Source organism: Odocoileus virginianus, unplaced genomic scaffold, assembly GCF_023699985.2.
Source record: "Odocoileus virginianus isolate 20LAN1187 ecotype Illinois unplaced genomic scaffold, Ovbor_1.2 Unplaced_Contig_18, whole genome shotgun sequence".
NCBI classification, from domain to species: domain Eukaryota; kingdom Metazoa; phylum Chordata; class Mammalia; order Artiodactyla; family Cervidae; genus Odocoileus; species Odocoileus virginianus.
This window is the reverse complement of record NW_027224335.1, coordinates 1,565,771-1,581,593: the sequence shown is the minus strand read 5'-3', so window position 1 is coordinate 1,581,593 and position 15,823 is coordinate 1,565,771. Positions and strand designations below refer to the sequence as shown.

General features: G+C 36.8%; 1 protein-coding gene across 1 annotated transcript in view; it reads right to left on the bottom strand.

Annotated features, from left to right (window-relative positions):
• The window catches only part of DGKK (diacylglycerol kinase kappa), a 170,504-nt gene that overhangs the window by 30,422 nt on the left and 124,259 nt on the right, over positions 1-15,823 (bottom strand). The window contains exon 13 of the mRNA XM_070464139.1: positions 15,008-15,089. Coding sequence (XP_070320240.1) covers positions 15,008-15,089 — 82 coding nt within the window. The remainder of the gene's footprint in view (positions 1-15,007; positions 15,090-15,823) is intronic.

Here is a 15,823-nt window from a genome sequence, read left to right as displayed (position 1 = left end):
GAGCAAGCACATAGATTAAAGGGCTTCCTTGGTGGCTCAGTGGTAAAGAATCTGCCTGCCAATGCAGGAGACATGGGTTTGATCCCTGGGTCAGGAAGATCCCCTGAAGAAGGAAAAATTGTAAAATCAACTATAAAGACAATAAACAGTGAAGGAAAAAGTGTAAAGATGTAAAATATGATTTTAAAAAATACAAAATGTTGGGGAAGGGAATAAAAATATAGATCTTTTAGAATGTGTTTAAACTTAAATGACTATCAGTTAAAATCACATAGATATAATTATGGGTCAACATATTTGAATCCCATGGTAACTGATGGCATGCAGATGCCCATCAGCAGACGAATTGATGAGGAAGCTGTGGTACATATACACCATGGAATATTACTCAGCCATTAAAAAGAATTCATTTGAATCAGTTCTAATGAGATGGATGAAACTGGAGCCCATTATACAGAGCGAAGTAAGCCAGAAAGATAAAGACCATTACAGTATACTAACACATATATATGGACTTTAGAAAGATGGTAACGATAACCCTATATGCAAAACAGAAAAAGAGACTCAGATGTATAGAACAGACTTGTGGACTCTGGGAGAAGGCGAGGGTGGGATGTTTCAAGAGAACAGCATTGAAACATGTATATTATCTAGGGTGAAACAGATCACCAGTCCAGGTTGGGTACATGAGACAAGTGCTCGGGCCTGGTGCACTGGGAAGACCCAGAGGGATCAGGTGGAGAGGGAGGTGGGAGGGGGGACTGGGATGGGGAATACATGTAAATCCATGGCTAATTCATTTCAATGTATGACAAAAACTACTGTAATGATGTAAAGTAATTAGCCTCCAACTAATAAAAATAAATGGAAGAAAAAAAAAAGTGGAAAACTGAAAAAATATAAAAAAAGGAACATGACAAAAGACAAACTACATATTTCACAATGGTGCTTATGTAAGAAATATGAGTATTTTTGCCATATATTTGGTTATGAGAACTTTGGGACAATTTGAATGTATTATTAAAATGTTGTGAAAATGCAAAAAAAAAAAAATAAAGAACAGTGGCTTTTATCTCTCAAAAAAAAAAAAAGAAAAAAAGAAATTATATCAAGTATTTTTTATGACCAAAACAGTATGAAACTAGAAATCAACTACAAAAAGAAAAATGGGAAAAGAACAAACACATGGAGGAGACACAACACACTACTAAAAAACCATTGGGACAGGATGAAATCAAAGAGGAAATCAGAAAGTCCCTCAAGACAAATGCAAACGGAAACACGATTTTCCAAAATCTATTAGATGCAACAAAAGGAGTTCTAGGAGAGAAGTTAGTGCCAATACAGGCCTTTCTCAAGAAACAAGAGAAAATCTTGCATAAAACTTCTTATCACGTAAAAGCATGAGAAAAAGAACAAACAAAACCCAAAGTCAGTAGAAGGAAGAAAAAGTTAAAGATCAGAGAGGAAATAGGTAAAATAGAGACACATGTACACCTGTGGCTGTTTCATGTCAATGTATGGCAAAAACCACCACAATATTGTAATTAGACTCCAATTAAAATAAATAAATTAAAAAATAAAAAATAATAGAAAAGATCAATGAAACCAAGAACTGGTTCTTTGAAATGATAAAATTGATAAACTTTTTGCCAGGGTCACCAAGAAAAAAAGAGTGAGGACCCAAATAAAATAATGAAAGAGGAGACAAAACAGCTAATACCACAAAAATTTAAAAAATCATAAAAGAATACTATGTTATATGCCAACAAATTGGACAACCTAGAAGAAATGGACAAATTTCTAAAAAAAAATACAGCCTGGTAAGACTGATTCAAGAAGAAACAATTTGAACAGAATAATCAATACAAGTAAAATTGAATTTATAATAAAAATTTCCAGCTAACAACAGTCTAGGATCAGATGGTTTCAGAAGAGAATTCTAACAAAAATATTTGTTACTGTTCAGTCACTCAGTCATGTCTGACTCTTTGCAACCCCGTGGACTGCAGCACACCAGGCTTCCCTGTCCTTCACCATCTCCCAGAGCTTGCTCAAACTCATGTCCATTGAGTCAGTGATGCCATTCAACCATCTCATCCTCTGTTGTCCCCTTCTCCTCCTGCCTTCATCTTTCCCAGCATCAGGGTCTTTTTCAATGAGTTGGCTCTTTGTATCAGGTGGCCAAAGTATTGGAGCTTCAGCATCAGTCCTTCCAATGAATATTCAGGGTTGATTTTCTTTAGGATTGACTGGTTTGATCTCCTTGCAGTCCAAGGGACTCTCAAGAGTCTTCTCCAACACTGCAATTCAAAAGCATCAATTCTTTGGCACTCAGCCTTCTTTATGGTCCAACTCTCATGTCCATACATGACTGCTGGAAAAACCATAGCTTTGACTAGACAGACCTTTGTCAACAGAGTAATGTCTCTGCTTTTTACAAAGATATAGACAAGAGTTAATAACTATCCCTGTCAAATTTTTGTAAAATTTGAAGAGAAAGGAGTACTCCCAAATTTATTCTACAAGGCCACCCTTATCCTGATATCAAAATATGAAAAAAATTGCATATATGTACCACATCTTCTTTATCCATTCCTCTGTCGATGGACATTTAGGTTGCTTCCATGTCTTGGCTATTGTAAACAGTGCTGCAATGAACATTGGGGTGCATGTATCCTTTTGGATCATGTTTTTCTCTGGATATATGCCCAGGAGTGGGATTGCAGGGTCATATGGTAGCTCTATTTTTAGTTTTATGAGGAAGCTCCATGCTGTTCTCCATAATGTATAGGCCAATATCTTTGATGAATATAGATGCAAAAATCCTCAACAAAATATTAGCAAACTGAATCCAACAATATATAAAAAGGATCATACACCATGATCAAGTTGGATTTATTCCAGGATCAAGAGGGTGGACTAACATTTGCAAATCAATAAATGTGATGTACAACAGTAGTCTCCAAACCTTTTGGCACCAGTGATCAGTTTCACAGAGGACAATTTTCCCACAGACCTGCAGGTAGTGCAGAGGGGCGGGGGATGGTTCAGGTAGTAATGGGAGCAATGGGGATCAATGGGATGCAGCAGATGAAGCTTTGCTTGCTCACCTGCCACTCACCTCCTGCTCTGCAGCCTGGTTCCTAACAGACCATGGACCAGTAGCAGTCCATGACTCAGGGACTGGGGACCCTTGATGCACAACATTAACAAAAGGAAGGATAAAAAAACTCACATGATCATCTCAATAGATGCAGAGAAAGCATTTGACAAAATTTCAACATCCATTCATCACTTCATGGCAAATAGATGGGGAAACAGTGGAAACAGTGGCTGAATTTATTTTTCTGGACTCCAAAATCACTGAAGATGGTGATTGCAGCCATGAAATTAAAAGACACTTACTCCTTGGAAGGAAAGTTATGACCAACCTAGGCAGCATATTAAAAAGCAGAGACATTACTTTGCCAACAAAGGTCCGTCTAGTCAAGGCTATGGTTTTTCCAGTGGTCATGTATGGATGTGAGAGTTGGACTATAAAGAAAGCTGAGTGCTGAAAAATCAATGCTTTTGAACTGTGGTGTTGGAGAAGACTCTTGAGAGTCCCTTGTACTGCAAGGAGATCCAACCAGTCCATCCTAAAGGAGATCAGTCCTGGGTGTTCATTGGAAGGACTGATGCTGAAGCTGAAACTCCAATACTTTGGCCACCTGATGTGAAGAACTGACTCACTGGAAAAGACCCTGATGCTGGGAAAGATTGAGGGCAGGAGGAGAAGGGAATGACAGAGGATGAGATGGTTGGATGGCATCACTGACTTGATGGACACAGGTTTGGGTGGACTCTGGGAGTTGGTGATGGACAGGGAGGCCTGGCATGCTGCAGTTCATGGGGTCACAAAGAGTCAGACACAACTGAGCGACTGAACTGAACTGACATTCACGATAAAATTCTCATGTCGTATGTATAGAGGAAACATCTCAACAAAATGAAGGCCATATGATAAACCCATAGCCAACATCATACTCAGTGATGAAAAGCTGAAAGCCTTCCTGCTAAATTCTGGAACAAGACAAGGATGCCCACTCTTACTACTTCTATTCAACATAGTAATGGAAGTTCTAGCCATAGTAATCAGAGAAGTAAAAGAGATAAAAAGCATCCAAATTAGAAAGGAAGAGGTAAAAATGTCACTATTTGCAGATGACATTATATTTATATAGGGAATTCTAAAGTCTCTGCCCCCATATATTAGGACTAATAAATGAATTCAATAAGGTTGAAGGATACAAGATTACTATATAAAAATATATTGCATTTCTATACACTAACAAGGAAATTTTAGAAACAAAAAGTAAAAAATCATCCTGCTTGAAATCACAACCAAAAGAATAAAATACTAAGAATAAACTTAACCAAGGAGGTGAAAGGCCTATAATCTAAAAACTGAAAAAACATTGATTAAGGGGATTGAAGATGATTTAAAGAAATGGAAAGATACCTTATGCCCTTGGATTAGAAGAATAAATATTTTTTAAGATGGCCATACTACTCAAAGCAATCTGCAGATTTAATGGCAAAGAATCTGCCTGCAATGCAGGGGACCCAGGATCAATTCCTGGGCTTGGAAGATCCCCTGGAGAAGGGCATGAAAACCCACTCCAGTATTCTTGCCTGGAGAACCCCATGGGACAGGGGAGCCTGGTGGGCTACAGTCCATAGGGTTGCAATGAGTCAGACACGACTGAGCAACTCCACATTATCTACATCTATCAAAACACCCATGACATTTTTCACAGAACAAGAACAAATAAAAATCCATATGGAACTACAAAAGACCCCAAATTTCCGTAGCCATCTTGAGAAAAAGAACAAAGTTGGAGCTATAACCCCCCAGACTTCAGAATATACTATATAGCTACAGTACAGCATGGTACTAGGACAAAATCAGATACATAGATCAGTGGAACAGAATAGAGAACCAGAAACGAACCCACACATCTATTGTCTATTAATTTATGACAAAGGAGGCAAGAACATACAATGGAGAAAAGACAGTCTCTTTAGCAAGTGGTATTGGGAAAGCTGGACAACCACATGTAAAACAATGAGATTAGAACATTCCTTCAGACCATATACACAAATCAACTCGAAGTGGTTCAAAGACCTAAATGTAAGACATGACACCATAAAAGTCCTAGAAGAGAACATAGGCAGAATACTCTTTGACAAAACTGTAACAATATTTTGGTCAATCTCTTAAGTCAAAGGAAATAAATGCAAAAATAAAGTAATGGGACCTATTTAAATTTAAAAGCTTTTGCACAGCAGGGAAATTATCAATAAAATGAAAATACAACCTATGAAAGGGGAGAAAATATTTCCAAGTGATGTGGCTGACAAGGGGTTAATATCTAAAATACACAAACAGCTCATACAACTCAATACCACAAAAAGAAACAACCCAATCAACAAATGGACAGAAGACTTCAATAGACATTTTTCCAAAGAAGACTATATGGCTAACAGTCACATGAAAAGATGATCAACATCACTAATTATTAGAGAAATGCAAATCAAAACAACGAGATATCACCTCACACCTGTCAGAATGGCTATTATCAAAATGTCTACAAATAACAAATGTTGGATAGGATGTGGAGAAATGGAAACCTTCATACACTACTGGTGGGGTTTTACACTGTTTCCAGTCACTATGGGAAACTGTATGGAGTTTCTTCAAAAAACTAAAAATATAACTATGATATGATCCAGCAATTTCAGTGCTAGGTGTGTATTTGCAGAAAATGAAAACACTAATTTGAAAAGATGCATGGACCCCAATGTTCATAGCAGCATTATTTATAATAGCCAAGATATGGAAGCAACCTAAGTGTCCATCAACAGATGAATGGATACAGATGTGGTTTATACATACAATACTACTGGAATACTATCAGCTCCCCCACAAAATGGAATCCTGCCATTTATAACAATGTGAATAAACCTTGGGGGTATTATGCTTGATGAAATATGTCAGTGAGAAAAAAAAAGAATACTCTATTTTATCACTTATACATAGGATATGAAAAATAAAACAAATGTATACTTAAAGAATAAAAACAGACTCACAGGTGTAGAGAACAAACTAGTGGTTACAAGTGTAGAGGAAACAGGGAGGGGTGAGATAGGGGTGTCAGATTTAGAAATACAAAATAAATATATATTTATACAATATAAGTAAGTTATATATAGAATAAATAAATAACTTGGATATATTGTACAGCAAACAAACCAAAGAAACCTTTTTCAATTTTTTGCTAGTGATCACACACACACATGTGCTTTCTCCTGAAACAAGGCAGAAGAAACAGATTGAAACTGAATAGGACTCTGGCCAGTTTCCCACAACCTCTGGCCCATGGCCAGCCTGACCCAAGAACCCATTTTATCCCATTTGCTTCACAATAGTAGTTCTACAATAGAGCGAAAATGGCTGAGGGGAGTGCTCAGATGTGAGGGACTATGCCAGCCCAGATCATGAATGGCATCTGAATGAGGCAGGGGCCTCAAACTGGAGTTTATGGAGGCACCACCTCAGAAGTATTCAAGGGTTCTAAGTGAAACTAGGGACACCACAGTCTGTGCCCAGGCCCATGCCAAGTGCCCTCTCCAGCCCCTCTTGCTCCAGCTCTATTCCCCTCTGGGGAAGTGTGCTGGTGCTGGGAGGGAAAGAATACACTTAGAGGGAATAGCGCTATCTTAGACTTGACCCTCAGGGCTTCTGCTCCAGCAATTTGGGACCTGCCCCCACTCTAAGAGGGTAATGTTGGCACTGAAGGAAGGAGAAGCCCTGCTTCACACCTGACTCTGGCTCTTGCTGCTCTATCTCCAGCATTACCTCCTAACAAGATGATAGTGCTAGCACACTCTGGGGAAAGACATGACTTGTGCTCAAGTCAGATGTAGCTCTCCCACTAAAGTCCTTGGGCACAGGCAGAGTGTGTGGGGATACCGATAGACAAGGACACCCCTTCAAGGCTGGAAAAAGGTAACTGTTTCATCTAATTTCATAGAATACATACAGCAAAAATGAGAAGACAGAGGGATTTGTTTCATTGAAAAAACAGGAGAAAATCCCTGAAAAAGCAACTAATGAAACAGAAATAAATTATTTGCTAGATAAAAATTCAAAGCATTAGTAATAGATAGGCTAACTGAATTAGGGAAAAGAATAGATGAACACTGAGAATTTTAACACAGAAATAAGAATTTTTTAAAGATGAAATGAAAAACATGCTAGAAGGAATTAACAGGAGCCTAGGTGATACAGAAGAATGCATAAGTTATCTGGAAGACAGAATAACAGAAAGGACACAATCAGAACAGCAAAAAGAAAAATTTTAAAAATGATAACAGTTTAGCAATATTTAGGACAATATTAAAGCATACTGACATCTGCACTATAGGGGTCTCAGAAGCAGAGTGAGAGGAAGGGGGGTGTTGAAAATGTATTTGATGAAGTTATGGCTGAAAACTTCTTAAACGTGAAGAAGGAAACCAATATCCAAGTACATGAAGCTTAGAGGGTTCTAAACAAGATGAATTCCAACAAACCTACACCAAAAAAGTAATTAAAACAGCAAAAGTTTAAGATAAAGAATTCTAAAGGCAGCAAGAGAAATCAAAAGAATCATAAGAATCTTATGAAGAACCTTCATAAGGCTATCAGCTGATTTCTCTGCAGAAAACTTGCAGGGAAGAAGGGAGGATATGCTGTATATAAAGTGCTAAAAGGGAAAAATCTGCAACCTAGGATACTCTACCCAGCAAGACTGTCATTTAGAATTGGAGAAGAGAAAAGAACTTCCCAGACAAGCAAAAACTAAAAACACTGAACAATAAAATCCTATCCTAAAAGAAATGTTAAAGGGTCTTCTCTAATTGAAAAGGCTACATTTACATTTGCTGTTGTTTAGTCACTAAGTCATGTCCAACTCTTTGTGACTCCATGGACTGTAACCTGCTAGGCTCCTCTGTCCAGGCAAGAATACTGGAATTGGTTGCCATTTCCTTCTCCAGCAGATTTTCTGGACACAGGTCTCAAACCCATGTCTCCGCATTGGAGGCAGATTCTTTACCATTGAGCCACCAGGGTAAACTTACATTTACATTAGTAAAGGCAAATATATAGTAAAGATTGTGAATCAACCACTTAAGTAAGCTAGTACAAAGATTGAAAAAAAAATGTAAAATCAATTATAACTACAATAAACTGAAGGGATAAACATGGAGATGTAAAATATGATATCAAAAACAAAAGGTGGGGGAGGGGAGTAAAAAAGTATATATTTTAGAATGTGTTTGAACTTAAAGGACTAACAGTTTTTAAAAAGTAGATCAACATATAGAAACCCATTGGTAACCAAAAATTAAAAACCTACAACTGAAACAAAACTACAGTGAAAAGAATATAAGTATACCAATAAGGAAAACCATCAAACAACAAGGGAAGAAACTAAAAGAAGAAGAATGGATAAATACAAGCACAAGTAGAATATAATTAACAAGTTGGCAATAAACACTTACCTATCACTAATTACTCTAAAGGTCAATGGACTAAATATTCCAATTGAAAAACTTAGGGTGGCTGATTGGATCAAAATAAGACCCATATATATGCTGCTTACAAGAGACTCACTTCAGAGCTAAAGACACACATGGACTGAAAACCAGAGGATGGAAAAGAATATTTCATGTAAATGAAAACACCAAGAAAATGGGAATAGGAATATTCATATAGGACAAAACAGTCCTTAACAAAAGATGAAGGGTGTTATATAATGACAAAGTGATAAAAACAATCAGGATACAACACTCCTTAACATATACACACCTAATATAGGAACACCTACTATATAAAGCAAATATTAACAAACATGAAGGAAAAAATTCACAATAATACAAATATGGTAGGGGACTTTAATACCTCACTTATGTCAGTAGACACATCATCCAGAGAGAAAATCAAGAAGGAAATGATGTCTTAAATGACATATTATACCAGTTTGACTTAATATCAGTAGATATCTACAGGACATTCCATCCCAAAACAGCAGAATACACATTCTTTCAAGTTCACATGGAATGTTCTCCAGGACAGATCACATGATAGGCCACCAAACAAGCCTCAACAAATTTGAGAGGATAGAAATTATATCAAGCATTTTTTCTGACCAAAACAGTATGAAACTAGAAATCAATTACAGGAAGAGAGATGGAAAAACACAAATATGTGAAGACTAAATAACATGCTACTAAAAAAAATTCATGGGACAATGATGAAGTCAAAGAGGAAATCAGAAAATATCTTGATACAAATGAAAATGGAGACAAAACTTTCCAAAATCTGTGGGAAACAGCAAATAAATTCTAAGTGGGAAATTTACAGGGATACAGGCCTACCTCAAGCAACAAGAAAAATCTCAAGTAAACAACTTATACTACCACCTAAAAGAGAAAAAGAGCAAATGAAGTCTAAAGTCATCAGAAGGCAGGAAATAAAGTTCAAGAGAAAATAAATAAAATACAGGCCCCCATAAGAAAACAATAGAAAAGATCAATAAAACCAAGTGTTGGTTCTTTGAAAAGATAAAATTGATAAACCTTCAGTGGGGCTCATTAAGAAGAAAAGAGAGAGGACCCAAATAAGATAATGAAAGAGGAGACATAACAACCAATACCACAGAGATTCAAAAAGAATACTATGAACAGTTATATGCCAATAAATTGAACAACCTAGAAGGAATGAGCACATTTCTAGAAATATACAATCTTTCAAGACTGAATAAGGAAGAAATAGACAATCTGAACAGACTGATTACTAGTAGTGAAATTTGAATTTGTAATAAAATAATCTCCCAGCAAACCAAAGTCCATGATTGTATGGCTTCACAGGAGACTCTACCAAACATACAGAGAAGAGCTAATACCTAGTCTTCTCAAACTATTCCAAAAAATTGAAGAAAAAGGAACACTTACATATTCGTTGTACAAGGTCACTTTTACCCTGATACCAAAACCAGGCAAAGACATCACACACACAAAATTTCACACCAATATCTTTGATAACTATAGATGTAAAACCCTCAGCAAAATATTGGCAAACCAAATCCAATAACACATAAACATAATCATACACCATAATTAAGTTGGATTTATTCCAGGGATGAAAAGATGGTTCAATATCTGCAAATCAATCAATGTGATATACCACATTAACAAAAGGAAGGATAAAAATCACATGATCATCTCAATAGATGCAGAAAAAGCATTTGACAAAATTCAACATCCATTCATGATAAAAATCTCACCAAAGTGGGTATAGAGGGAATATATCTCAACATAATAAAGGCCATTTATGACAAATCCACAGCCAACATCATACTCAGTGGTGAAAAGCTGAAAGCCTTTCTTCTAAAATCAAGAATGAGACATGGATACTCATTCTTGCTACTTCTATTTAACATAGTATTGGAAGTCCTAGCCATAGCACTCAGAAAAGGAAAAGAAATAAAAGGCATCCAAATTAGAAGGGAAGAAATAAAACTGTCACAAATTGCAGGTGACATGAAACTATATATAGAAAACTCTAAAATTTCCACAAAACAGTATTAGAACTAAAAAAGAATTTAGTAAAGTTGCAGGATACAAGATAAATGTACAGAAATCTGTTGCTTTCCTCTACACAAATGATGAGCTATCAGAAAAAGAAAGCAAGAAAATAATCCTGTTTAAAATTGCACTGAAGAAGAATAAAATAACTAGAAAATTACCTAACCAAGGAGGTGAAAGACCTATACTCTGAAAACTATAAAACACTTGATGAAAGAAACTGAAGATGATACAGTGAAATGGGAAGATATCTGTTGTTCATGGGTTGAAAAAGTTAATATGGTTTAAAATGTCCATAGTATTTGAAGCAATCTATAGGTTTAATGCAATCTCTATCAAGCATCCAGGATATCTTTCACAGAACTAGAATAATCCTAAATTTTGTATGGAACCACAAAAGAACCAAAATTGCCAAAGCCATCTTGAGAAAAAAGAACAAAGTGGGAAGTATCATGCTACTTGACTTCAAACTATATTACAAAGCTACAATAATCAAACAGCATGGCACTGGCACAAAAACAGATATAAAGATAAATGGAACAGAAGAGAGAGCTCAGAAATAAACCCTTAGATTTATGATCAATTAATCTATAAGAAATGAATAAAGAATATACAATGAAGAAAAGACTATCTCTTTAATAAATGGTGCTGGGATCACTGATCAGTTACATGCAAAAGAATAAAATTAGAACATTTTCTTATACCATATACAAAAAACTCAAAATTGATTAAAGATCTATAAACCTAGAAGAGAACATAAGCAGCATACTACTTTACATAAATTGTAGCAATATGTTTTTGGATATGCCTAAGACAAAAGAAACAAAAACAAAATTAGCAAGTGGGACTAATTAAACTTGAAGGTTTTGACACAGCAAAGGAAACCATTGACAAAATGAAACAACATCCTACTGAATGAAAGAAAATATTCATATATGATATGACAGTATTAGGGATTTATAGCCAAAATACATAAACAACTCATACAACTCAATATAAATAAAAACCTACAAAAATAGGCAAGTCTCCCAGAATAATGAAATAAAAGCAAAAATAAACAAATGGGACCTACTTAAACTCAAAAGCTTTTGCACAGCAAAGGAAACAATAAACAAAATGAAAAGACAACCCACAGATTGGGAGAAAATATTTGCAAATGATGTGACTGATAAGGGATTAGTCTCCAAAATTTACAAACAGCTTATGACACTTAACAGCATCAAAACAACCCAATCAGAAAAAGGGAAGAATAGATGTTTCTCCAAAGAAGACATACAGATGCAGAAGAGGCACATGAGAATATAGTCAACATCATTAATTACTGGGGAAATGCAAATCAAAACTACAATGAGATAACACCTCACACCAGCCAGAATGGCTATCATCAAAAAATCCACAAACAATAAATGCTGGAGAGGGTGTGGAGAGAAGGGAACCCTCTTATTGGTACAGCTACTATGGAGAACAGAATGGAGGTTCCTTTAGAAAAAAGAAAACTTAAAATAGAGCTACCATATAACCCTGCAATCACACTCCTGGGCATTTATCCAGAGAAAAACACGCACCACAATGTGCATTGCAGCACTGTTTACAATAGCCAAGATATAGAAGCAAGTAAATGTCCACCACAGAGGAATGGATAAAGAAGATGTGATACATATATACATGGAATATTACTCAGCCATTAAAAAGAACAAAATAATGCCATTTGCAGCAACATGGATGGACCTAGAGAGTGTCATACTGAGTGAAGTAAGTCAGACAGAGAAGGAGAAATATATGACATCCCTTATATATGGAATCTAAAAAGAAATGATACAAATGAACTTACTTACAAAACAGAAACAGACTCACAGACTTCGAGAATGAATTTATGGTTGTCCAGGAGGAAGGATGGGGGGAAGAGACAGGGAGTTTGGGATGGACATGTACACACTGCTATATTTAAAATGGATAACCAAAAAGGACCTACTGTATAGCACATGGAACTCTGCTCAATCTTATGTGGCAGCCTGGAGTTTGGGGAAAAATGGATACATGTATATGTATGGCTGAGACCCTTTGCTGTTCACCTGAAACTATCAAGCATTATTTGGACTACACCCAGTGCAAAATAAAAAATTTAAAGTAAAATGGGCAGAAGACCTGAATAAACGTTTTTCCAAAGAAGATATACAAACCGCCAAAAGGCTCAAGAAAAAGATGCTCAAAACTGCTAATCATTAGAGAGATGCAGATGAAAACCACAATGACATACCACCTCACACCTGTCAGAATGACTATCATAAAAAAGACAATACATAGTAAACATTTGTGAGGATGCTGAGAAAAGGGAACCCAATTATACCATCGGTAGGAATATAAACTGGTACAGCCACTATGGAAAACAGTATGAAAATTCCTAAAAAAACTGAAAATAGAACTACCATATGATTTAGGAATTCCATTCCTAGGAATATATCTGAAGAAATGAAAACACTTATTTGAAAAGATCCATGTATCTCAATATTCTTAGCAGCATTATTTACAATGATCAAAATATGGAAGCACCCTAAATATACATCAACAGATGAATGGATAAAGAAGATTTGGGGTATGTGTCTGTGTGTACACACAAAATAGGATATAACAGTCATAGAAAGAATGAAATTCTGCTATTTTCAAAAACGTGGATGGACCTAGAGGGTATTATTCATAGTGAAATAAGTAAAAATAGAAACACAAATACTGTTACCACTTATATGTAGAATCTAAAATATAATACAAAAGTATTAATACTAGAAAACAGAAATAGACTCAGATATTTAGAAAAAGCTGGTGGCTACAAGTGGGGAGAAGGAAGATGGGAAGGGCAAGGCAGGAATATAAGATTAAGAGATACAACCTACTATCTATAAAATAAGCAACAAAGTTATATTGCACAGCTAAATATAGCTATTATATTGTAATAACTTTAAACTTTGTGTGCATGTGTACTAAGTTGCCTCAGTCATGTCTGACTCTTTCCAATCCTAGAGACTATAGCCTGTCAGACTCCTCTATCCATGAAATTCTCCAGGCAAGAATATTGGAGTGGGTTTCCATGCTCTCCTTCAGGGGGGTCTCCCCTACCCAGGGATCGAACCCAGGTCTCCTGCATTGCAGGCAGATTCTATACCATCTGAGCCACCAGGGAAGCCCTAAATCAACTATGTGTTGAAAGTGTTAGTCACTCAGTTGTGTCTAACTCTTTGCGACTCCGTGGACTGTAGCCTGCCAGGATCCTCTGTCCATGTAATTCTCCAGGCAAGAATACTGGAGTGGATTGTCATTCCCTTCTCCAGGGGATCTTCCTGACCCAGGGACTGAACCCAGGTCCCCTGTATTGCAGGCAGATTCTTTACTGTCTGAGCCACCAGGGGAGCCCTAAATCAACTAAAAAAAGGTTTAGACTTCCTGCCATGGTTTACCAGGTCCTTCCTGGCCTGACCCCTGATTACCTTTTCAACCTCATGTTTGGTTACTTTCCCTATATACCCACTCCCTGGTCCCTATGCTTTAACCATTATGAATGCATTTATGTTCTGTGAATATTCCATGCTCTCTTTCCTTTGTAACACATACTATTCCATCTGTCTGAAACAAGCCTCCTCTTTTCTTATTATCTGAATTAACTCCCTCTGGTCCTTGAATCGCTTCTGAAATGACCTTCTGAGTTTTCCCTGATTTTCCCCAGACTGGGTTAGGTACGTGTATGCTAAGTTGCTTCAGTCATGTCTGACTCTTTGCGACACTATGGACTGCAGCCCACCAAGCTCTCTTCTGTCCATGGGATTCTCCAAGCAAGAATACTGGAGTGGGTTGCCATGCCCTCCTCCAGGGGATCTTCCTGACCCAGGGATCAAACCTGCATCTCTTACATCTCCTGCATTGGCAGGTGGGTTCTTTACCACTAGCACCACCTGGGAAGCCCCAGATTAGGTACACCTGCTGGGTATTTCCATTCCCTTGTATTTCCTTATATACAAACACTCGTACTATTTTATTAAACTATTTTTCTACCACTGCACATAGACTTTGGGCTCCATGACAGCATGATTTCAGTGTCAATATTTTTTGCCAATTCGTATCTCACACACTATAGTTAATCCATATTTTCTGATGGAATTATATCCCCAACACCTCACACAATTTTGTTTGGTAAAGAACTGCTGATTGAAATGTCCCAAGTCCTCATTGATCTCATCTTCATCAAGCCCATGGATAATACAAATGGTTCTCTCTGGGTTTTACCTATTATTTCAATGCATAATAAAGATGTTGGCTTGAATTACAACTAGGCAGTAGTTACCTCAAATCGGGGTACATCCATTTCAACTTGCCCTCTTAGCAATGGGGTTTGTCTGGGAGTCTCACGGATCATCACACTCCATCTGAGATGAAATTTAAAGACAAATATTTAGGGCTCTGTTTCATTAAAGGGTGGCATCAATGCTTCATATGTCATGAAAAAGGTCAAAATATTTATGTGGTGAGTCATGATGTGTTGTAGGGGATGCCCAAGTTATCTCAGGTCACTTGATCTCAAGGTATACACCAAGAGGGTCCTCTGCCTCATGACTTCTCAAGGCCAGTTTGACGGAAGGAATTCTACCACAGGGTTCTCAGAGAGCAGCACTTCCCACGCAATGATAACTACCAAGATCACCTGAGGTGCTTTTTTAACATACACATACCAGGGCCCTACTGAAGACCTACTGAATAAGAATATTTGTGCTAGGGCCCGGCTTGGTACCTTGAAAAGGCTCCCAAGGATAGTCTTATTAGCAGCCATAAATCAAATAGAAACCTCATAGAAAATCTTTCTTCTCAGAAGATTAGAGGGCAATATTCTCTCTTTTCTAGGGCACAAATAATCCAGGCCAATTGTTTATGAATCCTCTTTTTTAATTTCTTTGAGAACTGGATGAAGCTATAGAACTATAGTGTTTTATACAATCTTAGAATAGAAAGATGGAAACTTTCCCAAGGAAAAACTATGCTTACACAGATAATTAGCTATGTAATATTAAGGAGGTTCAAGAACTCTTGAAATTTACTAATGGGGGTTCCTGCTTTAGGATCTTTTAAGTTTGAAGAGGGGCTTCAGTGATGTTTAAAGGATACA